The 26,159-nt window shown below is 43.6% G+C and overlaps 3 protein-coding genes across 3 annotated transcripts; 1 reads left to right on the top strand and 2 right to left on the bottom strand.

Annotated features, from left to right (window-relative positions):
* Positions 1-2,282: 2,282 nt before the first annotated feature.
* On the bottom strand, positions 2,283-4,896 carry LOC131286444 (tRNA (cytosine(34)-C(5))-methyltransferase). Its single transcript, XM_058315392.1, has 5 exons — positions 4,752-4,896; positions 3,263-4,691; positions 2,837-3,181; positions 2,625-2,774; positions 2,283-2,538 (listed from the first exon to the last, which is right to left on the bottom strand). Exons 1-5 carry the CDS (start codon positions 4,821-4,823, stop codon positions 2,399-2,401), a joined length of 2,136 nt encoding a protein of 711 aa, XP_058171375.1. The 5' UTR covers positions 4,824-4,896; the 3' UTR covers positions 2,283-2,398.
* Positions 4,897-5,206: 310 nt separating this feature from the next.
* On the top strand, positions 5,207-6,305 carry LOC131288746 (adenylate kinase isoenzyme 6 homolog). The gene is made up of 2 exons (XM_058317919.1): positions 5,207-5,435; positions 5,502-6,305. The coding sequence occupies exons 1-2, from the start codon at positions 5,408-5,410 to the stop codon at positions 6,008-6,010; spliced, it is 537 nt and encodes a 178-aa protein (XP_058173902.1). The 5' UTR covers positions 5,207-5,407; the 3' UTR covers positions 6,011-6,305.
* Positions 6,306-6,614: 309 nt separating this feature from the next.
* On the bottom strand, positions 6,615-25,826 carry LOC131289200 (voltage-dependent T-type calcium channel subunit alpha-1G). Its single transcript, XM_058318411.1, has 25 exons — positions 25,447-25,826; positions 25,057-25,168; positions 24,735-24,966; positions 24,472-24,649; positions 23,779-23,838; positions 20,889-21,010; positions 20,642-20,796; positions 20,469-20,561; positions 20,144-20,385; positions 19,356-19,752; positions 19,094-19,270; positions 18,283-19,007; positions 18,016-18,219; positions 13,776-13,941; positions 12,323-12,478; positions 12,062-12,244; positions 11,843-11,989; positions 11,281-11,776; positions 10,631-11,204; positions 10,360-10,552; positions 9,977-10,288; positions 9,690-9,908; positions 9,416-9,608; positions 8,876-9,339; positions 6,615-8,791 (listed from the first exon to the last, which is right to left on the bottom strand). Exons 1-25 carry the CDS (start codon positions 25,824-25,826, stop codon positions 7,241-7,243), a joined length of 7,731 nt encoding a protein of 2,576 aa, XP_058174394.1. The 3' UTR covers positions 6,615-7,240.
* Positions 25,827-26,159: the final 333 nt, after the last annotated feature.

Here is a 26,159-nt window from a genome sequence, read left to right as displayed (position 1 = left end):
GTGAGGGCGTCTAAACAGAAGTAGCGTTAGAAAAATAATTTTCATTCCACGTTTTTTGAATGATTTTAAATATCTTAACGCCAACATTGGAATATTAAGATATAGAAATTGCTTAATGCCTAAAATTTATGTTTATACATTGGTGACAGAAATATTGTACGAGGAATATTCAATAATATTGTAAATTCTTGACAGCACATTGATTAAAAAACACGTTTTCTCTCAATTTGAATATGAACATTTGAAAAAAAATGAGTCAATTAAATAATGCATAAATACCTTGGAATCGATACAATGTGGTGTTTCGACTTGAGCACTGAATGTAAAATTCCATTTAACCCGTAGATATGGAAGTAAGGAGGAATTGTGAGAATCGTGTCTTTGCGATCAACTGTAAAAACAATTATACAATAGTTGGTGGTGTTAGAAATGTACTCGTTTGCAAAACAGCACGTTCATACTCACTATATTCCGGTTGGTAGTATTTGGAGATTGTTGGATGCGATCCTTGAGCTAGATTGGCTACCAGATTGTAGTGCGTAAGCTCAACACCTTTTGGCATTCCCGTAGTCCCGGACGAATATGGGAGGATGGCGGTCCGATGGCAGTCAATTTCAGGCAGTTCGCTTGTATGATTTTCCATCAGAAATTGCTTTAAAAAAGATTCAATATACAAACACATGCAAGCTGTGGGTAACACTGCGATTCAAGTGGCATAATATTCTCAAGCTATCAAATAGTAGACAAATTACCTCGAAGCCATAAATATTCTTGTCGACGTCGTGTTTCCCACCGATACAGATTGTTCCCCGGTATTGTTTCACCTTTTGTTTGAACAATTCCGCAACAGGTAGCAACATCGGTAACGTGACAATAGCCGTTACACCAGCATTTTCGAACTGACGACACACTTCCTCTGGTGAGTGAAACACGTGGATGAATTAAATCGACCGGCAACATTCAAAAGTCGAGTCGAAAAACATTTATTAAACACTTACCGGCTGTGTAAAGGGGATTGGCGAACGTTACGGTCAATCCAGCCATTAGACCACCATGCAGAGCTGGCACGAATTCTGGAATGTTTGGAAGCAGCAAACCCAGTACATCGTTCTTACGCATTGCGCATCCTTTTTGGGATATTAAACCACGGGCCATGCGCATTGTCATTTCATGGATCGTGCCATATGTATACGAGCGCTTCGAAGCACCACATGTCTTTGGGATTTGAATTGAATAAAAAAGCCCATCAGATACTATTTAAAACACACAAACATTATATTATACACAAAGTAAAGTAATACTTTTGTTTACGAGGAAGAAATCATAGCGACAAAATAAACATGACCAGACAGGCGTGTATGATGTAATTCTGCTTTTTTTTTCTAAAACACCCACTATCAGCTCACGATCGCAAGATCACTCGTGTGTTTGCTTCCTTAATCGGATCGAGATCAAAGTACAGGCGACTGTTTAAAATGTGCTGAATGAAAGCTAGCGAAAATAAGAGTGCTTATCAAAGCTTATCAAATTCGAAAATGACCTACTAGCGCCTCATTTGGGGTTCTTTGGTGTTAGTTGCTTTATCTCTAATTGATATTTTGTACAAGTCACTGCCTAGGGGTGTGTTTTTGCCAAATGCTAGTTGAGTATTTAAATATAAAGTGCTAATTTTCCTACACCCAAACCAAATACTCACCACAGCTGGTTTATCTGCGTACTTCTCGTATCCTTCAAAGATGTACTCGGTCACGTTCTGCATTGGGATATCAACATTCCCAAATGGAGACTGCACCAGGTTACGCTCGTAGCTAGCATGGCGTCTGCTCACCTCACTACCAAATGCACACCGCGATAAAGCAATAAGTCGACGCGTTGTCTGTGCGGACGAGGTAATAACACGCGAAATCATCGTAAAAATCCGAGCACTAGATTGCTTAGAAAGTCACAGAAAAATTGACCAAAGATTTGCTCCTCGTTCGAAACTTCCTTAACTGCAGCAGAGCTTTATGTGAACTGATCAATAGATTATAATGATTCGAAACCATTGCGATCGTTATGTCGAACTGATTGCTGCTACCGCACCCTACATCCTCTCTCTTTAATATGCTGTCCCCGCTGCAAGCAGCTGGGTGGGAATTGCCCCGTTCTGTTATCAATGAGGCACCGAATGGGGTATACCTTCAAATACACAAGCCTTCGATTAGGGTATGAAATGTGCTTGTAAATCATTTCAATGTTTCGGAAACGGTATGCTAATCCTTTGGCAGTAGCCATTACTCGTTTTATCGTTGGTCCTGCATTTCAGTTGCTTAACCTCGGTTATGATAAGGCTTTATTTTGAACAAAGTAAGTTGTATAAGTTTAACGAATTTTCTCATTGTTTGTACAACCGCCATTACTAGGCCGTTTCTTCCGTCGGTGCAACCTCACCTTCACCCGGGGATGGACTCTCGTTCTCAACTATATCTTCGTCTCCGTCATCATCCTTTTGCTCCCCTTCCTGTTCCGCTCTCAACTTATCTTGGAATTTGTTTTTCTCTATAAAAAAAAAGAATTAAATTTAATCTCCTGTTGCTACGAATTCAAATTGAAAATTGCTGCATGATAAACGCATGCTTCCTTACCGAATTTGGACAGATCGCCCCCAAGGAGTCGAAGCAGGTGCACCGTGTCGTATTGATCGACGTAAGCTCTCAAGCTGACGGCTCCCTTCCATCCGACCACGGCCAGGTTCAGTTCATCCAGTTCGCACTGTAGAATGCAGCTACCCGAATCTGAAAGTGACAAAGAATTAATGTAAATTCTCACCGGATGCATTTTCGACAGTATGCTTTACCAAAGTTCTTTAAATTTTCCTGCGTTTCAGCAGTAAGTGCCGCTATTTCCGGTGGCTTTGTTGGGTCGGTACAGGAAAGTAGCTCTATTAAATCGCTTGGCTGAACCTTTACGCGACGTCGTTCACCGATAAACGCGTTCACGTTTGCTAGTCCCTCCTGGGCTAGGCGGAACTCACACTTGATGTTTCGCGTGACACAGCGAACAAACGATTTGACGCCAAGATTTATAAACTTCACGCGTTTCTCATTCAACTGCACCAAATCGCGTACCACACTGGAGCAGAAGTAGATGTTTTTCTTCTTACCGACCTTGCAACGAGTCAGCAGATTTCTTGGGTTAAAACCTGTAAAATACAACGTGTATTGTTCACCACTGCAAAGAATTGAAAATATGGTTTTGTTTGTCACATATTGCCTATACTAACCTTCGCTGAGTTTATAGAACTCGTTTATCGACTCGAAAACGTCTTCATTGTCGTCGAAAAATACAAACGGATCTTCTTTAAATCCGCGCATGTATTTAGCTTTTTTTGTCGGTGGTTCCGGCGCTTCGGATCCTTTCGCTAGATCTTGGCCATTGTCTTCCTTAGTGTCTGTCGATTCCCATGGGAGTGGTTTCTTTTTTTCAATCAGCGCTACAAAGAATCCTCCCGTATTCTGCTGATTGGGTAATATTCGCAGACACCGATCGAGATGGAACTTTTCGACAGATTCTTCCTTCGCCGGAGGAAACATATCTGGTCGCAATACGGTTCGCTGATTTTCCGGTACCTCGTCGAAGGATTTATAGTACTTTAGCTCCTTGTGGGTGGCCGGTTCCCAGTAGGTCATCCCTTTGGAGTACTTCAGCGTTGGAAGCATGTGACCACATTCGACGATTTCCAACGAGTCATCCGTCTGTTTCAGTAGATGATGCAATACGGCCTCATTCTCGATTGGATTGAGTGAACAGGTGGAGTAAACGAGTTTTCCCCCAACTTCTAGCAGCTCGGCACCACGTTTCAATATACGGTACTGCAGTCCGTGCAGATTAGTTGCCTGGCCAAGGTTCCACTTTGTCCAGATGTCCGCATTCTTTCTCAGCGTTCCATCACCCGAGCAGGGCACGTCACAGAGCACCCGATCGAACTTTAGCGGACTGACCACACCATCCTTCGTGATTTGCATCGATGGAAAAGTGGCACTGTCCGTGTTAGTAACCATGAAGCACGGCGAATTGAGTCGCTTCGCCTGGTGCACCAACATATAGCATCGGTTATTATCGACATCGTTGGCCATCACGAAGCCGGGTGGTATTCCAGTTCCTTCGCCGGCATGCAATGATTCGATGAGCTGTGCCGTCTTCGAACCGGGTGCCGCACACATATCAAGCACCTTATGATGCGGCTGAACGTCCAGCACTAGTGGCGGTATCATAGAAACAGCTTCCTGTCGACTTATGTTACCCGAGCTCGTCTCCGAGATGAGAAAATTGTGCAGCTTGAACAGCGGCTCTGACCGACGTATATCCTTTCGGCTAAGTTCCAACTGCCAGGCCATTTCACCCGGATACCAACCGAGGCATTGGGGCGGTTCGACGTGAGCGCCTTCTTCTTCCTTGCGCAGTTCCTTTACTGCGCGGAAGTACTCATCGAAAAAGTCCCGCTTGATCAGTTTCAACAGCAAGTTTGCTTGTGCCTTCGATCCTGTGATACGAAACGTCACCGGAAGATTTTTCCTCATGTGTTCGATGAACTGATCCCATTCTTCTTCGCTACTGCAGATCTGTTGATGCTTATAGTAGGCTTCAAAAGATTCGTTCTTCAGTACGATGCTTTCGTACGGCTTTTCCCTGCGTGCCGGTGGTTCGTCGGCCTGCGGAACCAAACATGGATAAAGAAGCACGATCGCGACAACAAACAGTCATGCACTTACCTTTTCTTTATTATGACGCTTTTTCTTCGCAAACGGATTCTGTTTGTTAGTTAAATGCTTCGGTTTTCCCATGTTGACGATCGCGCGTTGTTTCAGAAAACGAAAATAAGTTTTGTGAGCTAGAAACGTAGTCCAATCGCAACCGGTGAATACGGCGTACGGCGTTTCGTGTGTCAAAAGTAAAACGTGCTGGACAGCAAGAATCGTGTAAGCAGGTTAGCTCAATTTTTTGTAATTGTGACAGGCAGCGTCGGAATAATGTTCTTCCTAAATTTTGGACGTAATATTATAACGTGCTGTAAATCATTCTTTTCCACAGATTTCTTTGCATGAACTCGTAAAGTTCTCTTTACATATGAACGTTGTGTACGCAAATTGCCATCATTATGACAAAACAAAAAGTGTAAACATCCAATTGAGGTAACCTCGTCATTTGTCCAAGCATGCCATGTGTGTTGTCAACTACTGGTACGAACATCTCGAATCTTTCTGTCCACGACAAAATTTAGTTAAATACACCAACAGTGCCAATCTTTAAAAATCTACCGAGAACTGTTCGGGCTACCCACGTTGAGAGCTATCGAGGAGCTGGAGGATAAGCAGTATATAAAATAAGTTGCGTGTTAATCTATGTGAAGATCACATTTCCTCCTACCATGCCTCTACCAAATATCTTGGTCACAGGTACAAAAATAAACATGGAAATGCATTGTACAATGTGGAATAACGTTGGATTATTGTTTTTTTTAGGAACTCCTGGGACTGGCAAGTCTGAACTGTGTCGGAAGCTCGCGGAAAAGCTCGGATTCCAATGGCAAAACGTAAGCACAATCGTGAGCGATAACTCGTTTGTCGAGGAGTACGATGAAGAATTCGAATGTCCTGTGCTGGATGAGGATCGGCTGCTGGATTTCCTTGAACCGATCATGCAAAAGGGCGGCAATATCGTCGAGTACCATAGCTCGGAGTTTTTCCCAGAGCGCTGGTTCGCGGCCGTGTACGTCGTACGCTGTTCCACCTCGATACTGTACGATCGGTTGCAGGCCCGTGAGTACGGCGATCGAAAGATCAAGTCGAACATGGAGTGCGAAATATTCCAGATCCCGCTTGACGAAGCGAAAGATGCTTATCGTAAAGATATCATTTTTGAGCTTACCAGCGACACGCAGGAAGATCTCGAGAAAAATGTGCAGCAAGTGTACGACTGGTTGATGGAGTGGAAGAAAGGAGATGCATCCAAAAGTGAAACAAAAGGATAAAGCAACTTAGGCGAAAAACCAATCATGTCATTTCTAGATTCAACTAATTGGCTCATTTAATCTTTTTTGTTATTGCACTCGAAATAGAAATCGGTGTAGAAGACATTTTGTAACACACAATCATCCAACACAGTTGAACAAGTAATCGAAGAAAAATGTATTATGTACTCTAGAAGTACGGGCCAGTACTTTTACCATACATTCGATAAAAGGTATTTTGGCGTAAGCAATCAAAATGGGTGTCGAAGGGAACCGTTATGAATATACGTATTCAAGATTTAATTTTGAATTGGCGAATAATTGAAAACCAACAGATAACCGAGATAACAGAAGAACCGCACATAGATCAAAAAGCTAAGACTTTTTGTGACACACGTGTTGAGAAACATGAACCATCAGTGAAACCAAAAATTACTAGACAGAATTAGCAAAATGTGAAAGTCCGAAACAGGAACATGCAAGTTCATAGCGCACAACGGTTATTAATTATAATTTTGTAATAAAATTTGTAGTTAAAGCACACATGCAATGCAGGCATTATCGAGTGCGTTGAGAACAAGGAATTGTAGGTTATTTTAGTGAAAGAAAACCAGTTTTAGGGTTTACTCTTACGTATACTATTTTTATTACTTGGAACAATTGTAATAGATAAATCGAAGTTTTCTACTACGAAACTAACATGATTACACCTGTTACGCTTGAGGATAACTAGAGTCAGACCTAAAACACCATCAATTCAATATGAATACAAAACTTCATAGTTCTGCTTCCCTCTAAATTCTCTCTATAAAGGCGATACTTCTAAGATTGTCCTTTTTGATCCATGTTTTTGTTCACTTGGTAGATTTGGTAATTGCTCAACGAAATTGCGTGTGGTATTGCACCACGAGTGTACAATATAAATATTGTTTAAATTTTGGGTTTCTTTTTCTATGAAACAGGAAGATAAAACAAAAAAAGTGAGAATCCCTTACTAAACCTACTCGCATACGCATCCATCTTATCGAGGCCCAACTTGCTTGGCCCGAGTTGGCACTGTTTGCATAAAATCACTATCTAAAGACAGGTATAATACTTCACATAATGAACAGTTTGACCGTTTTGATAACGAACCTACGAATGTAATTATTTTTTTTGCTGAGAGAAGTAGCGGACACGCGGCCTCTTAGCCCCAAAAAACAAAGCGCCATTTTTTGTGCGGTGGCTATTGACGGCTAGTTTTCTCTTTTTTTAGATCTTGCGCCGCTCTGAAATGATGCGAATAATCTCGCACGATTCCGAATTCTTCACCGACTCGGATCCTAAATTGCTTCCCTCGGCTCCCGGCAGATTCAAAAGAGCAACACCAGGACCGGAGTGACTGACCGGGCTGCATCCGCCGTTATCGACGGCGTCAGCCGGAAGCAGCAGTGAGCTTTCATCATTCGTTTCGCCGTCCTCGTCCAGGGCCGACTGCTTGAATAGCTGCTTCGTACTGCCGGATCTGCTCTTTGGCTGCAGCTTAGGAACCGAGAGGAACGATTTGCTCGAAACGGTGCCGCTACTGTTCGCACCGGCGGCACCACCGGAACTATTGCCGATGCTGGCCGAGCCACCGGTGCCCACGGGCACTGCAAGGCCACCATCGGCAGATAGCGTGCCGTCGCTACTCGCATCTTGGGCAGATTTTTGGTGCCTTGCCGGGTCAAATTCTGAATTAAATTGACGTGATTCGAGTTTATTTGCTGCCTGCGGGCGCGATCTACTTGACGAAGTGATTGTCGAGCTTTGGGATTCGACCGCGTCCCCATCCACCGGTTGCGATGCCGACCCCAGCAACCCGCCGGCTTCCTGAGCCCCTTTTACCACATCCCCCTTAACACCGGCCGCGACCGGTATCGTTATGTTGAAGCATTCGTCCTTCGCACCCTTGCGCTTGCCGTCGGACTGAGGCCGACCGTCGCAGGACTTGCTAAAAAGATTCGTCTTGTTGATCAGTATCTTCTTGTTAACATTTTTCGAGTTGTACTCCTTGACGGAGTTCAATCCGTCCGCCCCCTTGGCCGCTTCGGCTGCCCCCTCAGCCTTCGCTTTCGTTTCGTCTTCCGCCTCTTCCCCCTCAGTGTTGATGTTATTTTCGGCCGTTTCGTCATACGAATTGTTATTGGTGTATGAGTTGAAAACCGAGAGGCCTAGATTCTGGTTGAAATATTGTATGGTCTGACGACGCTGAATATTGCTCTTCTTCTCCAGGATCGGAGTGCTGTACGTGAAGTTCGAAGGCAAGGAAGAAACTTTGGTTAGTGGACGTTTGTGAACTTGCTTATTATCGTCGTTCAGCTGCATGCAAAGCGCCTGTTCCTCCTCAAACTCTTGCTCTCTTTCGAACTCGCGTTCCAGCTCCGTGTCAATATCCAGCTCATCTTCCATCTGCTTATGGCTTTCTTCCAGATGCTTCATCAGCACGGCCACAACCACATTCACCAACACGAATTGTGCCATCAGCACAAAGATGACGAAAAAGATCGGCGCAATGATCGTGCTGACGCAGCAGTTTTTCACGCAATCCGCCGCATCGTCGCAGTCGTCCCGCAGCGTGTCCTTCATGATGCCGTTCCAGTTGTCACCGGTGGCCACACGGAACAGCGTCAAGAAGGCCATACCGAAGTTGGCAAAGTGTGCATGCTCTCCCAAACCCTGACATGGTACCTCCTCTGAGCATTCGAGCCGTCCGAACAGCTCCACGCCCAGGGCAGCAAAGATAAAGAACAGCAGGAAAAACAGCAAGCCCAGATTTCCGACCTGTTTCCGGGGGAGAGAGACGGTTGAGAAAGAAAAAATGTAGTGCACGCCCAAGTGCTGCAGCAGAAGCTCCCGAATGCTTACCTGGGGCAATGCCTGCATTACTGTGTCCAGGAGAGCACGAATACCCTTGGCCATCTTCAGCAGCTTTAGAACGCGAGCGATCCGCAGCACGCGCATGACGCGAATGATGGTCGGATTGATCGGGATTATGTTGGTTTCCAGCTCCTCCAGCACGATGCCCACGATTGACAATATGACGATCGCTACGTCTAGCTGATTCCAGCGGTCCTTGAGATAGATTTTTGCACCAAGTGCAAGCAGCTTCATGGCCGCTTCCAGGATGAACACGGCCGTGAAGAAGTAGTTGAAGATCTTTAGCGCATACTCCAGTGCTAGCGGCATCATGTAGTACTCCATGGCCATCGTCACTACGTTCAAACCGATGACGGCTGCAATCGCCAGATCGAAGTACTTGGAGGTGACGACATTGTGAACGAACAGCCGCATCGGCGAGTAGTTGGTGTAGTAAGGCGGTTCATGCATTCCTGTAAACGATAGAGAAATTATTTAAATTTGCTCTGCCATCCTGGAAGCTAATTCAATATTTCAATATTGAACTACTTTTGCGCTTCTTCTCCATCTGCAAAGCTCGCTTAGCGGCTCGACGGATTTTCTCTTCCTTCTCCTGTTCCTCACGACAACGATGGAAGTTTTCCACCACGACACCAACGAACATGTTCAGAACGAAGAATCCGACTAGCAGTATGAAGGCGATGAAGTACAGCAACCGCCACTCGTTGTAGTTGACAATAGGCTACAATAGACAAGTAAAACACACACGAGGAAATTAGGAAAAGGATTCAACTTTCCCGGCGTTCGGTCCAGGTTTCCATACCTGCTGATCAACGCCGACTGCATCCAATCCGGTGTACATAATGTTCACCCAACCGTCGCGCGAAGAAAGCACAAACAGAGACATAAGCGCCTTGCCCAGATCGTCAAAGTTGTACTTTCGGTTGATCCAAACGTTCCCTTCGATGTCCAAGCATTCTTTCTTATTCTTCACCCCCTTAATGTTTTCACCCTCGCAGTAGTAGAATGTACCTTTGAAAAGCTGCATAAGAGGAATGGTGGTTAACTTTGCGAACGGATGGAGGATGGTTAAGCTACGGTATTCCTCACCTGCACTCCAAGTATACCAAAAATGATGAAAAAGGTACAACAAATCAACACAATGTTACCGATGGGACGTAGCGAAGAAAGCAACGTCTGGACCACCAGCTTAAGACCCGGTGCGCGATTAATAACCCGCAGCGGTCTTAGTGAACGCAGCAACCGGAACACTCGCAAAATACCGAAGATTCGCGGACTCGATTCGCTTATCAACGACATAAGAAGGTCCACAATCGAGATGATAACCAGCGAGCCGTCCATGATGTTCCAACCGGATGTGAAGTACGCATCCTGGCCGTAAAACAATCCCGCCGAGACCACCTACAAGAAGTGGATAGAGAAAATGTCCTATAAGAAATGCATGTTACGGCGGAATGTTTGGTATCCTTTACCTTGATAAACATTTCCACCGCAAACACGACTGTGAACACGTAGTTGGCAGTGGAGAGAAAGTAGCGTTCGGTGCAGTTTGGAGGAATGTTGGGTCGTTCCATAGCCAACGTAATGCAGTTAAGGGCGATGAACAGCAGGATAACGTTATCGAACCACTTTTGGTTCACGAACCAGGTACAAATCTGGCGGAATCTGTGGCATCCGGAGGAAAAGGGAAGTCCTATTAGTGTCTATGGAATATTTTGATAAGATCTAGCATTAGCTGCTAACCTGTTATGCTCGGGAAAGATGTACAACGTGTACGTCTCGTGATCATCCACAAAATTGTGCGGAGTAACCATTCGGAAGAATTGCTTCAATCTTCCTTTTCCCTTTTTCTTCGGTGTACAGCTACCGTTCCGCGACATTCCATCCGGCAGATCGGTACTGTTGCCTGCAATCTTGAAAGCGTTCGAGGACTTCTCCAGCTTGCCTTTGATCATTTCGTCCTGCAGCTGTTTGATCTCTAGATTGCGGATGCTACTCATTGGCGATTGCTTGTGGTAGGCCTGCTCAAAGGAGGACATCCGGCGTCGATTGTTGGGCGTACGGATGTCGCAGAGTCGGAGGGAATTTTTGCGATCAAAGTAGTACTTGGTGCTGCCGTTGTTGTAGTAACAGCGTGGGTGCGACGTACTGCTCAGGTTGCTGGCAATACTACTCGCTCCACTATCCACTTTAACCGAAGATGACCGCCTCACTGAACTTCGGCGGCGGTGATTCGCCTGCTTCGATCCCTGCGTATCGTTCTGAATGCGATTGCTTTTCTCCAACAGCGGATCGTGGGTGCGTCGATCGGATAAACCTACGGACAGATATAAGAGATCCACAATAAGCATAGTCCGCGAATTGCTGATTTGTTGCTGGTATATTTCCATTACCCTTCGGTTGGGAAAGTATCTTTCCGTTGTTCAGCATGCTCTCCTCTGTTGATGCTTGTCGCAGAAGTCCAGTACTAGTAGCACCGGCGAGTGTACCGCCGCTACTCGCGTCATCTTTGGTTCTCATCACACCTGCCGATTCCGTGCTGGCCTTTTCAAGCTTCTGTGTTTTGGCTTGCTTTTCCTCCGCCAAACGACTGTCGGACGCTGTTGTATGATTCTTGTCGTGCTTCTTGCGCATCTCGTTCAATACTGGCGTACCCTCGAAGAACGAACGATCGTCCAATGCTTTCAGTGAACCAAGTATAGAGGGTGGCTTTAGCAGAGACGAGTTTTCTCGTTCATATCGCTCGAAATCGGCCTGATCCCAGTCCTTAAAGCTGGTACCTGATTCCATCGTACCATTCGGGGAATCTTGCGGCGTGGCGGCAGTTGTGGTAATGATCGGTGGCTCCTGCACTTGAATGTTGTACAATTTCAAGGATTCCGTTTTCTTCTGCAAAAGTGAACAAGTAAAATGAGTGTAACTTGAGGATAAAATGGAAGCATCTTGTCGACGTACTGCTTTAATTTTCTTGTTTGCGTGAGGTTCCGGTTTCGAGACATCCTTTTCCTTCTTGTTCTTCTGTGCCACATTCTTGGGATCTTCATAGTTCGGTTGGAGTAGTCGTTGCTTTTGAATGTTGCACTTGATGTCAATATTTTTCACCTGAAAATATATAAGCATCAGGGCATAATTCACGATTTATTTGTTCCACCGCTATGCTGGAAAAAGGCGTACCTTGCTGAGTTCTTCGACGCTGTACCATTTTCCTCGGGAACCATTGTAGCTATCGGTTGTGGACGATTCAGAATAACTCCTCTGATCGTCATATACCTCCATGCTCTGCTCCTGAGCAAGGGCTTCCGCGTTCAGCTTAGCTTTCACCAGCTCCCTCTGTTCACGCTCTCTTCTTTCGTTTCGCTAAAAAATGTCACAAAATAAGGGATTTCGATTCACTCAGATAAACCTAAGCTGGTGCACATAACTAATGGCAGATACCTCTGAGCTGAAACCTTCGACGAGGATAGCCACCAGCAAGTTAAACAGGACATAGTTGCCAAAGGTCATCAGCGTGACAAAGTAAAGGGCGGCCCAGTGGCTCGTTTTCTCCATGCCATTAAAAAGCACCACGTTCCAGTCTTCCTGCGTAAGGATCTGATCGGGAAGAGAAGGTGGCGTAACGCCCCGTGGGCTTATTATAGTAAGCTTTCGCGAACATCTTGTCAAGAGTGACGACACAACATACAGTTCAGTACGAGAAAAGTTGATTGTGTATCGAAATCACATCGAGAAGGTACAACAATAACACGTAGCAAGTTTTATTACAATAGAAGGGAGGAATAAGTTGTAGAGAATGTAATAGTCTACCGAAATCAAATGCATTCCAACTACAACACCAACACTACTGCACTACAGATACTGCTATAGTCATATATTGTGGGATTATGTTCGATTATGTTTAGCGATGGAAAATAAATGCACACAAATTTTGCATAAAAATAAAATTTTTTTACCCGCCTACAGAAAAGTTCTCTAAAATAGAATAACATGGTTATCGTAATCGAAGTTGTGTAATATATTTTCAAATATGAATCAATCTCATTGAAAATTTAGCATTCAAAGGAAACAAAAACACGGTATGAAAAACGTTCTGTCATGGGGAAAAGAGATGGTTTCTATTCTACGATAAATTATAACGTCGAATGATAAGACGTTGAAAAGGCAGTCCGCAACATTCTAAAATGTATAAATTTAAAAATTTGAATACATAACTCTGAAGACAACATCGATGCAGATATACGGCAAGAACGACATTCACAGCGACGCTGGTTAACTTGAACATGCACACTTTTGTTTCACATACATTTACAACGTAAAAGGGAAAACGTTTGAACTTGTACTTTCTGTACCAACTTTATATGCAAATTTAGAATAACAGTAAACATGAAAAGATGCATAAGCGAAAAGGATAAAAAGATTGGAGATTTGGAAAGGCTGTGATGTTGGGGCGATGTACAAGTTTTGGCTAAAAGCGTTGTCGAAGCAAGAATCTAGTGATAGAGAAGCACATTATACATACTCTGTACTACCGATTGTTATCGACTTTAAAAAATCTGTTACATTGCTAAAGCACTTATACATACGTAGGTAAACTCACAGGTCCAATATCACGAGGAATAATAACCAGGTCGATAAAAAGTACACGGCAAAAATACAAAAAATCGCAGAACGTGTGTGTACAACACGCTTCTTACATTTAAAAAAATATGATTAGGACGACTAAGAAAGAGCGAGTATCATACGAATTGCAACAATAACTTGACAACCGACTGTAGGACAATGTTTATGTAATAGAGAAAAATAAAACGGACACGCATACACATAGGAGACGGCGCAAAGAAAGTAGCGCGGAACGGAACACGGGAAGTTTTGTGTAAAGATCTGCACTTACTTGGAAGACGGTCACAGTGGCCCAGAGGATATTGTTGAAATGTTTTCTGTCACATTCACATTGCGGATGCTTGGAGACAATTTCTGGACAAGTACATTCCCTCTCTTTCCCGCTTTCTTCGACAAACTTACAGAACTTACCTCCAAAAAGGTACATGCCAAGAATGCTATAAATTATGGTATGTATATATAATTATGTTTTAGAACGATGCAAAAACCAATATCACTAAGCATTCATTTATCAATATGTTTTCAACGATATCGCGACTAACGTTGTGGGACGACATGATCAGCATTGCATTTGAATGTTCGTTTTGGGGATGTATAAAACGATCTTGTACGAATCCTTTTTTTTTCTGCATGTGATCTTTACTTTTGTGCATGAAACTCCAAATTAATTATTAAAAAGATTGTTTCCATTACGTGTTTGCTGCCTAGCTGACCACGTCGTCTACAAAGTTTTGTTTGTTTGTATGTTTTGTTTGTTTCCATTTAGTTTTTCAACTGTTTCTACATTCCTTTTTCTATATACTTTCGAATAATTGTTTTTTTTTTGCATACATCCGTTTATGAGTAGAAGAACTTTAGATAACATATAGTATATGTAAGCTATTTTCGTGGGACTTCTCGTAAAGTTTAACATAGTTCTCAACACAATGCACGTTTTATAGTACATCCGAGAAAGCTACAGGCCACATGAAAACATGCAATCGAAAATCGAACCATTTTGATCGCGGAGGACAAAGCATCCTAGTGTCCCCCCCGTTGGCCACTTCACGGCCGGATGTATGCAGTGCAATTAAACCGAAGCAATACAAGTGTAAGCTTACATTACTTCGCAATTTTGTATTATCAGGTATTGATATGACTTTCTGGCAACTACTTGTTTATTTATACTATGGAACAGTGAGGGTTTGATTTGGATGTTGCGATTAACTGTTGCTTTGTTTTTTGCGTTATAGTATTGTTTAACTGGCAGTTGAATTATTTGTATCGGTTTTGTGTATTAATTGGTGTATTAATTGGAAGGTCATCGTTCTATACTCTGGGTGTTTGCGGTCTGTTTAGCAAGAATGGCTAAAGTGCTCCTATGAATTTGGTTGTGATTGTGTTTTGCAGCTTTTCTGTTAATTTTAAGATACCATTAGAGTTTTGCTGAACTCATTTTATATTCTAAATAGATAATACGTTACATGAAGACCTTGAATGTACAACGTAGGTTGTGGCTTGTACAAACTGCTCTGCTAATTGTAATTGTCTGCATGAAGGTGTGTTGTTTCTTATTGTATGCCGAATTATTTGAATGTAATACAATGCTGCAACATCGTGACGAATTCATGAACGCAAGATCAAACAAGATTTAGAAAAGAATGAAGAAGAAATTGAGAAAGAGGAAAAGGCAAACACAATGCATGCAAAGAAATGGCAGAATGAACAAACTTTCTTATACATTAAGAAAAGTCTCTTTGCGGTTTCTCCTATTGGTTTTGTTCTGTTGAATATTGTTGTTGTCGCTGTTAGCTGTGGGCTTGCAGTGGGGTTTTTTGTTTAAACTTTGAGTGGACACACTATGTATGTGAGGTTAATATCTGTGGCACGATAAGTAATAGTACTAGGGCGTGTGTGCATGAAGGCAGATATGTCTGTTCATCGCGTGTTAGAATCCCTACCGTGTCCCAATGGCCGGACACGGGTCGTATTTCTGAGACTTTGATTTATTTTTTGTAGGCTAATGTAAGTTAGATGATACAATTATACAACTCATGCGCTGTAAAAGGTGACGAATGATTGCATCTCCATTCCTTAATATACATAATGAAAATGGTAATGGTAATCATATCAACGCATATACAAGCAGAATATTTTGGTAATTTATGTCAAGTAACTATATTTTCAGTGTGTACAGTTAGTAAGATGTTCATGTATGAAAATAGTACATTAGTATATCGACCTATCCAATGCCCAACAATTTCAATCAGAGGGAAAAATAACGATTCTAGCAAAAGGAGCATTCGTGCTGAATTAGTTTAAAAAAGAAACTTGCGCCTCGGAACTTACCTTCTGGAATTTGGATTAATGTACGTATATAAATATACATATAATTTTGTTTTGCTTTGATCAGTTTTACCGGGTTTGTATATCTACAGAAGTATTTAGCTGAGATGTTTTTGATTTGTTTTCCGCCTTTTTTCAATGGGAAATGATTTTGCACAGCCTTTTTTTTAAATGATTTTGCACACCGAGCAAGTAAGTACTATACAAATTCCATGAAAAAGAAATATAAAACACTCTGGCGCCACGATCTGCGTTTTAGTTTACGATGCAAATACTCAGACTGTGTGTTCCAATCCATTCGCATCCAATAGTGAGTTACACATGATCAGAGGAGAGTGTGTGGAACCTCAAACACATTCATGTATGTTACCGGGAGCAGAGTTAGAGAACGGAAAATGTAAAAAAAAAATGAAACACAATCCCACTAAGATGTTAAACTGAAAATCGCGCAACATGGGTAAGCAAACTGAAGAGAGATTAACATAATAAACGAACATAACGGGAAAAGTAGTAAAAGGAGTAGATTAATCTTTTTACATACACACACGCACACGAATTCCACCAATGCCCGAGTGAATCTTACGGGAAAGGTGCAATGCATTACTGGTTTTTACTTTTTTTTCATGATCAAGAAAACGTACACGATCTGTTGAAGTTGGTGAGAACTAGGCCGAAGCAGCGATCATGTACCTTTCATTACAATTACTTACGGAATCTACTATTGACTAGTCAGTATTAGGAGCATGGTTACGGAAAGGGATATTAATTAAAGGTGGGAGGGGAATCTCGTAGGCTCACGAGGACAGAACATTTTCCATTATGCAACGATACTGAACGAACCAGCAAATTTCAGATGCTTATCCAATCACGATATAATGGGCGGTACATATTAGTAAACAACTGGAAAAAAGGTACTGGGACGTCAAAAAACGAGTTGTCCAACGAATAAGGCTGATAAGATAACGTAAACTTAAAGGGTAACTAAACGTTAACGAGTGCATAATTTTCAAAAGGTTTTCGTTCCAAACAATATATGCATGTACAACGTGAAGCAAGGATAGTTATGTTGATGGGAAGTATTATTATAACGTTATTACGTATTGAATTAAAAAACAATCGGGGTGGGGAGGAGAAAAAAGGAAGAAGTTACAGAAGTGGTTGAGTTTAAATACCTGAAACACTGTCACCAGGGCCCACAGGAGGCTGTCAAAATTTTTTCTATCACACTCCACCTCTCCTCCGGCCGCCTCGTTTTTTTCGCAGAACTTGCAGCCAAATAGGTTCATTCCAAGTATACTTAGGAAACAGTGGATGATGGATTGAGTTGATTATTTTCTGAGCGCTGATGGTTTGCTTTTTTTTACGGTTTTTTTTTTGTTTTGGTTGGTTGGTAAGTTAAAAGTACGCATAGTATGATGGGTGGTAATGGGGTTTTTTTTGCGTTATCGCGTAAATCAAATTAATGTCAGTCGGCTAACGTTCGCTCTAGGCAGTTTGGCTGAAGCTTCATAGGTACAATGGTGAGGTGCGGTGCATCGCAAAATCAGGAGCAAATTGCACTAGGAGATATTTGCACAAGAATATATTTATACGGGACCTCAATTGGCTATGTTTACAACGCAGAGTACAACTATGTATGAGGAAAAGAGTGCTGCCTGCCGATGCCGCGAGTACCGCGAAGATTATTTATTGTACAAAGTCAATAGATGGATAGACATGAACGAAGAAAGACAGAAAGAGAGTGAGGTATAGAAAGGGAGGAGAAAGAGAGAAAGTGAAAGGGAAAACCCGCGGTGCTCGATTTAAACACCTTATCACAAGAAAATGCATTTACACCAAGAAAGTGCCATTACTGAGATATGGATGTAGAGTAGAAAAATCGTCCATAAATGGAAAACAGGTTTTGCTTTTCTGTCAGTTTCATCTTTCGCTAAAACCACAGTATGGATGTTTGTGGTTTAAGATTTTGTAAAATCGAATCTCTTTTGAACGTGACGACGTATGACATCCTTCCTTGATTAATAACCAATATAATACAGGTAAACGTCGTTTGTTTAGCACCTAACTTGTTTTTAATCTTTAGCTTGTTTGCTTATTTGTTTCATTGGCTTCTTTATATTTTGATACGTTTTTTTTTAAATAAAACCAAACGGATGCGCTACAAGAACCAACAAGGATTCACTTACCTGAATATAAAAATGAAGAGTATCAGAAGGCTAAAGAAGATGGCAACATTGTCCATAGTGCGCAGCATGACAAACAGCTGGCGGCGCAAGTTGGGCATAAATCGAACGAGTTTCAGGATCCGCAGCAAGCGGAACGTTCGCAGGACACTTAGGCCCGAGTTGCCTTGACCTTCGCCGAGGTACGCTTGAGCCAATTCGACGATACTAGAACATAAAGCAGCAGAGTTACATTGAAGTTCGTCTCCCAAGGGATCACGATATCGTTACCTAAGAATCACGATCACTCCATCGAACACGTTGAAGCCGTTAGCGACGTAGCGGAATGGTCCTTCGGCGATTACCTTGAGCACCATCTCGACGGCGAAGATGGCCGAGAACACGATATTGCTCGTTTCGACTATTGCCGTCAGTTCGGCCGGCTGATCGTGGTACTCGATTCCCATCGAGAGCGTGTTGATGAGGATGGCCAGTAGTATGCCCTGCTGGAAGTACTTGTGGTCGACCAACTTTTTGACGACGAACCGCGTTACATGGCAGCACTTTCGAAAACAACGCCACAAGGCTATCAGGACGCGCACGCACTTGGATCGTTTCGGTGACTTGTCCTCGTCCAGTCCTTGGTTTTGGTAGAACTCGTAACAGCAGGCAAACTCATCCATGTTGATATTGTTGATGCCCGTCATCGGTTCGAAGCCACTGCGCGATGGTTCGTTGCTGGACTTACTGCTGAGCCGTTCGATCTCCGGCAGTGGAAGGTTTGCCTGGTTGGTCACTGCAGGTTGACTCGTGAGAAATCGTGTCGATTCGTTCCCTCTCGAGCGTTTCAGCGAGGTGTAGAATGATTCTAGCGTGGTCTGGCCCGTCGGAAGTGCCGCAGAAAAGGCTACGGAGAACGCCAGTAGCTCCTGGCATGTCATGGCGTCCGTAAGACAGAGGTCCGAATACTCGTTGAACACGGTATTGACCGTTTGCAGTGAGTGAGGCAAGTTTACCTGCAATGGGACCTGGAAGAATATGAGTGCTTCCGTGATAGTAGGGCTCAAGAGTTAGATATACTCTACATGCGTTAGCTCATTACCTGCCAGATGCTCCCATCACCCGCTTGTGTCATTTTCTCCACACAGTACACATTCTTATCTTGCGGTGGTTCTGTAATGGTTGGAGGTGTATGAAGCACTACATATTCGTTAAACATAACGGACGATCTTCGTCTACCTGCTGACGGAGGACTGAGCAAGCTTGGCATACAATGATCCTGCAAGGCAAAGGCGTCAATGAGACGGTCGAATTAGTACCGAACTTGTTAAGATCAAATCCCCTTCCAAGATCACTCCACTTACTTGTCCGTTCGATTGATCTTCATTGTTAATTTTTAGTAGCAGCACTTTCTGGCGGTCTTCATTTAAAAAGTTGGTCGAATTATTGAGCGCATTATTTTTGATGTTCTCCAGTGAAACGATCTCCGACACCTCGGGTGAGGACACCTGGTTCTCGCCGCAAACTGGTCCACCACCGTCCGTGTTGTTGTTGTTGGTTGCGGTACGGTTGATCGAAAGGTTCGACTGCAGATGGTCCTGCTTGACAGTCTTTTGCTGCAAGTTGGTAATCGAAGAGTTCGCCAGCATCGCACTCATTCGCGGACACTTTGGGTGGTGTGCTTTGATTTTGTTCGGTGAGAGCGTAATCGTTTCCGGCGTGCATGGGATGAGTCCTTCCTTTCGCCGTTGCATGTGATACCTTGAAATGGAGCATGCAAAACATTCATATGTGTAGTAAGGTCCCTGGCAATGCACTACATTCAGTCTGCTACTGGGTGCTGATGGAAGAAAATGTAGCAACAGGTTCTTTGCACAAAGCAATGCTTGTAGAAGGGGCCGTAACACGTCGTGCACGATTCGGAGTGCCTTGCTTAGTTGTGTTATGCAAAAGGGGTCTATGAAGGGGTGGTAGCAAGTATTCGAGTAAGCAAGCAAGCCAGCAAAGGGAACCTCACAACCCAAACAAGTAGTTTGGGAATGGACAAATCATAATCAAAGCTCCTGGGTCCACGACCTCGATCCCTTGGGAAATGGATTTCTTCCTTCGCTAGAGTGCTTAGTGGTTTAGTTGTAAAACAGCTCATTCATACTTATACAATCGTAACTTCTTAATGATGCGGCGCTTGAGTCGACGGTAGAGGTGCGCGATGTACTTGACGATCTCGGCGTAGCACGTCGTCGGCTCGGAGTTGTTGGTGCTGGACGCCAGCGTTGACGACGAGGTAAACCTGGCCCGCTCCTGTCGCATGCGCTCCATTTCGCGCTTTTTCGTCTCGGAAAACTGTGTCGCGATAACGACGAGGCAGAGGTTGATCATGAAGAACGAACCGATCTAAGGTGGGAAGGGTGAAAAGGAATCCAATTACACTGCAGATACTAAATGGATGAAGTCGATTACGAAGGGATGAAAATTACCACAATCAAGAGCACAAAATATATCCAATCCCAGAAACTGTGTGCGTCTTGTACGTAGTACATGATGTCTGTCCACCCTTCGAGAGATATAACCTGAGAAGGAGTATGTATACATTTGGGAAGTTATAGCAATTGTTGTGGAACTATTGCGCGCAGGAACGCTGGATACTCACAAGAAATATAGCGACCCAAGCAAGCCCGATATTGTCGAACGATATAGTCCCTTGGAAGGGGTTGTTCCCAAGCTGCGTACAGTTCGTATAATACTGATTCCAGTTAACACACGCCGTCGCTGTAGGTTCATTTTCGGAATAAGGCAAAGCACTGTCTGTGGATCGGAATAAAATGCACGTGGTTATAGGACCTAGGCCCGATCGAGAAGATCGAAATGAGTTCTTGATTGTGTTCAGATTACATTACCATTGCACAAGAGTGGTCCTATTCGATACGGGGGAAGGTTCTGACACAGGTGCATACCGGAGTCCTCGGGCTTGGAACAGATGTAGTCTTGCTCCTTGGAAAACTCGTAGTAAAACGAGACACTGTGAGTGCACACAAGGGTGCGTGAATTGTGGCGAATGAGGAAAACCGCGCGCGCGTGTGTGAGTGTATGCGTTTTTGTGTCGGCGGGTTGGGGGTTGGAGTGAAAAGGGAGGCAGAGTATTAATGGCAAGGAATGAACCGTATCGCGGGGAAATATAGGGAAAAAAAAGAAACATGTACATAGTTATTAGATCTGTCTAATGGTGGTTTGTCAACACTATATCTATACTCCGCCGGGATCCTTACTCACACACACACACACACACACATCGAAAATAACACGTATAGCTACACACAGATACCAACAAGGTCAACTACCGAGGGGTCTAGTGGGGGGGGGGGACGACAACATATTACTGAATGAGGAGTTTTCGGGAGACAAGCCGATAGCATGGAGAGATGGTTGATCTTGGTGAGGGCAGGGTACAGGGCAGCTCGTGGTAGTAGTAAACTATCCTAATACCATCCTATATCCACTAGTTGGTTGAGAAGCACATAGAGATATAAAACAAAACACAGTTCCATCGAAGACTTTAGTAGCCGGGTGTTTGATAACAGAAGACTGAACGCACAGTGGAACGTAGAGCATGGGTAGCAGGACCTTCACGTTCCAATGCGTGTTCCTTCGGCGTCGTAGCTAAATAAGCTATCTATCTAACACATTCTATTCTAACGACAAAGAAAGTTATACTGATGTTACAAAGGCAAGAAGTTTGGAAGAAAACTAAAAACTGTGTCACAGCGGTCACACCGGGGGAAAAAAAACATTTCGTAAAACGGATCCGAGGCAATTGGCTGCCACTTCGGTGGGTTTTTTTTTGTTGTTTTGCTCTATGTACATATGAGATAAAATTTAGGAATAAATTGCAACAAAGCCTGAACACACGGAATCCTGAGAAATGGACTAAAAAGGGTATTTACATCTACCCCGCTTGTAATAGGATTAACTACAGTAAACAAGAACGTACATTCACGAGTTGGACAAGGCATTCGCCCTGCAGCCTTCGACTTATATAGTTGAACTAACCAGGAATGTTCTTTTTTTCTCAATGATGCATAATATTAATTAAAATTATCGAAAATACCTATTTTTAAAATCGGATGCACAAAAGCTAAATCACAAATCAATGCAGGAGGGTTCCGTTTAATGTATTGTACAATTATCTTTTTTTAATGAAGAGTGGTAATGTTTATGGACATGTGTAAGTGGTAAACCTGAGTACTTGGTAAGTTGAGGTATAAGAGGAAACAAACCAAAAAGGAGATTGCCCTTAGAGTTGTTGCTAGTATATTATGTTTTATAACGATCGAATGTTTGTTTCAGGCTCTGTTAGAGGAATGAGAGTTCTTTGAGTCTTTCTTTGAATGGTGGCGATAGATCTGATCCCACCAACTTGTGGGGTTGATTTAGAACAGGTACGGTTGTGGACGCACGAAGAATAAATGTTGTGAAACACACTGTTCGTGTCTTCGTACTTCACCATCGTCTGTGACGTTTTTAACGAAACCCAATCGCACAGTATATCAACTGAACGAAATGGGGTTTTTGATGCAGCAAGGCTTGTAACTTTCATCATGAAAAAGAGGTGAGGATAGTAGGATGCACAAAATTGAAGTCTTTTTCAAAAATTTTGCTTTTACGAAAGATTAAACCATAACGTATAAAAATACATGTAAATTGAAACGAAGGAAAATTAAACGGTACAACCAACTACTGACTAGAGCCACCCGTGGAGCGGGGGCAGAGTAGGAGGGGTGTCCTCGACCCGCAGAGGGCTTGCAGGGAGGATGAAGAAAAAGGATGAAAGAAAACAAAAACCAAATCACAAAGTTCGCACTTGGACAGTAACGGATATCTAAAAAATAAACTGAATGACAATGGAAAATTGGTAGGCACTCAATTGGTCAAAAAGTGGGAGATTTCTTACGAATTCAAGCGAACGCGAACTCTGTACTCATCTGGAAGGGGCCTGTAATGAAGTGTGTTAGTTTGGATTACATACTGGTCGTATTTGCGGTAGCACTGTCGTGTTTAGTGGACGCTGGATGTTGGTGATGTTTGTTTCGCAGAAAAACTAAAAAGCTTGAAGGGCTTGAGCCAAAAATTTAAGGTAATGATCTCTGTTAATGATGGTGTTGGTGGTGGGAAATTGTAATTTGAAGTGCAGTTTTGAAGTGAAGAAGAATAGAATAATGTTGTTATTGTTTTATCTCCAGTGTAGATTTTTACAGGTTGTTTGACAGTATACATCAACGCACGGGAAATACTGCTGCTAAAGAAGGTAAGTTGTATCGGAGCATAAGGAAAGCAAAGAAAGCAAAATAGGTATTTTCGGTCAAAGTTGTAAAAGAAAGGTCAGGCAACAAGACGTTTGAATATTTAAAAATGAATCCAAAAATTGAAACCATACGAGAGAAAACTTGTCCTGTCAAAAAACGGTACGAAAGGGTATCGAATCAAGGATCAAGAGAAACACAGAACGTCAGCAAGTAAGGTCAGTCGTTTAGTACAGCGCAAGTGATCGAACTTTCCAGCTCGCAATCATTAAGCCAGCCTCCCCGAAAAGATTAAGATACATCGGAAAAGCTCCACCAACGACAAGCGAACGGTTTAGTAGTTTGCTGGATTAGTTTATGCTTCACCAAAGTAAGGTGTTGGTGTTAGATGTGAACTATCTTCGTTTGAAGCAACCATCATTAGTTTAGAGTGCGAATGCAATTATACGCAAAGAAAATGGTCCATCCAGGCAAAGAGAAACACAATTACTCTGTTTTTATCTTTTTCTGGTTAACAATACGGTAGTAAATGTTACGCGGGGACGACGTGCTAAAAAAGAAAATGTATAAAGTATATACAAACGAGTATGAGTAACACGGAAATGGAGAGATTTCTCGGTTGTCTTATATTCTACAAGGGAGGATTTTCATTCGAACAAGAAAAATGTGTCGTCGCAAGTGTCGTGGCCATCAGCGCCGGTCGTTTGCACATGGATGGATTCTATCAACGAAGAGTGTCCACCAACTTCTACTTTCATATCTCCCTACTGCTATGCTATTATAGGATGGATGTTTTTTGAACAACATTCCGGGGGGGATATGTTTCATTCGGCTGCTCGGAGGCAAGGCTGTTTGAGTTGGGCAAGAATCATTGTTGGGCTACAAATATACAAATGGGGCGAACTCAAATGTCGGAAACTGTACAACTGGTCAAGGATAAACCAACAGATTGTTTTGGAATGGGAGAAGGGGGGAAAGCTTTTCGATCGAAGGGTATTGATAAACAGAGGTACTTCTAAGATAAAAAAGAAAAATAAACTGTCACTAACTACAAAGTCACTATCGAATGTAGAGAAAAACGGGGAAAAAAGTAAAATTGTAAACGGGAGCAAGAAGAGAGAACATTCAGCCGGTGTTTACCGGGGCATGGGATGGGACTACTTGGCGTTCCGGGACTACTTACAGGTAGGACGGGGGCGAGACGTTGTCCGGCAGCTTGATGACGCACCGCTGGCGCAAGATTCCCTCCCACAGCTGCACCCCGACGATGCCGAAGATGAAGAACACGAAAAAACACAACAGCAACACATTGCCCAGCATTGGGAGTGTGTCCAGCAGGAGCATCACCAGTATCCGCATGCCTGGAAGAGGGACAAATGGGGTTGACAGTTGGTTGGTTTGAGCGTCCCCACGAGAGTTTGCATCTCCGCAGCTCGAATCGCCTACTCGGAATCCGGTTGATGGCACGCAACGGCCGTAGAACGCGAATCGTCCTGATGGCGGTGAGGTTCAGGTTTTCCACCTGCAGACAGTACTCGAGGGCGCCCGCCAGCACGATGAAGAAGTCCAGCCGGTTCCAGGAGTCGGCGAGATAGGTGCCCTTGCCCCACGCCCCCATCGCCACGATTTTGATCGTCATCTCGAGCGAGAAGAACGCGAAAATGATGTCATCAAAGATCTGGCGGCGAGGTGCGAAAACACTCGGATTAAGATTTGAGCGGCCAAAAAGCAGTACCCCCTCTTCACACGGCACCCAAAACACACGTACCTGCAAAATCTTACAGCGATTCGTCACGCAGGCATCGTCCACACATGGCTGGTACATTCCCAGAGTCACGCAGTTGAGCAAAATTACGATCATCGAAATCCGCTCGAACCACGTACAATAGGAGGAACAGGCGGGGGGAGAAGGTTAAGGAAAATTACGATACCGACGTTGTGCGTATAAACGGAGACGCATAAAGTGGAGAAAAACCAGTGATATAAACCAGAGCGAAAGCGAGAGAGAGAGAGGGAAAGAAAAGTACGACGACCAACAGTGCGAGAAAGAGAGTGAGAATAAAAGGGAAAGAGGAGATAACTGGAGGCATCTGCAACATTTAGGTGCGCAAAGAAGGAAAAACCTATAAAAATAACGACATGTTGTTGAAAAGGATATGGATTAGTAATGAGCTGCAGGCACCAGATGCGGGGCTTCGTCTCCTGGGCGAGATATTTGAGCGAGAACTCGGCGAAGCCCGGGTACGGCAGGTTGGGCTCGTCGTAGGACGAGGACGAGGAGTCCCCATCGCTGCAGCTGCTCCCGGAGGTGTCGGTGGCATCGCTCGAGCTGGAACCGGGCGTCGGTTTTCCCGTCGGGCGCCCTTTCTGCGAACCACCCGGACGATGCTGGTGAACCTTGTCGGTCTTCAGGTTCAACGAGTCGATAACGCCACCGTAGTTCACCTTATCGGTGAAGACACTGTGCTGCGAGGTTGGCTCACGGTTTTGGTACGTGGAACCATCCTTCACGGAGCTCCTCATGGCGGCCACCTTCATCGGGGGTAGGCACGCTGACACACACACGCACACACACACACACAGAACTGCCTGCTGGTGCTACGCCACCACGACGCCACACGCGTTGGACGATGAGTACATTGAGATGCCGATGTTACACGAGGAAACACGGGGTGTGAACGGGAAAAAAACGACTACTACACCAGAGGAAAATCGAACCTCGACCAAGGGAGGATTCTATTTATTTTCACCACCACTAGCACCGACACCTTTACCAGCACCAGTGCACAGGTTAAATTAAACAACCTTAGTTTTCTTTTCTATTCACCGTTCACTGCACTGCATCGATATCATCTCAATTACACCCAGATG

The sequence above is a fragment of the Anopheles ziemanni genome, chromosome 3, assembly GCF_943734765.1.
Source record: "Anopheles ziemanni chromosome 3, idAnoZiCoDA_A2_x.2, whole genome shotgun sequence".
Lineage (NCBI taxonomy): Eukaryota > Metazoa > Arthropoda > Insecta > Diptera > Culicidae > Anopheles > Anopheles ziemanni.
Note: the sequence above shows the minus strand (reverse complement) of the source record. Positions and strands in the feature narration are given on the sequence as shown.

Excerpts from the sequence above, each read along its gene's own strand:
- LOC131286444 (XM_058315392.1), bottom strand. The coding sequence starts at position 4,823 with ATGGGAAAACCGAAGCATTTAACTAACAAACAGAATCCGTTTGCGAAG. Across the intron at positions 3,182-3,262 it reads GTTCTATAAACTCAGCGAAG|GTTTTAACCCAAGAAATCTG; the intron begins GTTAGTATAGGC and ends TGTATTTTACAG. Across the intron at positions 2,775-2,836 it reads GGAAAATTTAAAGAACTTTG|ATTCGGGTAGCTGCATTCTA; the intron begins GTAAAGCATACT and ends TGTCACTTTCAG.
- LOC131288746 (XM_058317919.1), top strand. The coding sequence starts at position 5,408 with ATGCCTCTACCAAATATCTTGGTCACAG. Across the intron at positions 5,436-5,501 it reads ACCAAATATCTTGGTCACAG|GAACTCCTGGGACTGGCAAG; the intron begins GTACAAAAATAA and ends TGTTTTTTTTAG.
- LOC131289200 (XM_058318411.1), bottom strand. The coding sequence starts at position 25,826 with ATGAAGGTGGCCGCCATGAGGAGCTCCGTGAAGGATGGTTCCACGTAC. Across the intron at positions 12,479-13,775 it reads CCACTGTGACCGTCTTCCAA|ATCCTTACGCAGGAAGACTG; the intron begins GTAAGTGCAGAT and ends CTTCCCGATCAG. Across the intron at positions 9,609-9,689 it reads CAGTCGGCGTTGATCAGCAG|CCTATTGTCAACTACAACGA; the intron begins GTATGGAAACCT and ends TGTCTATTGTAG.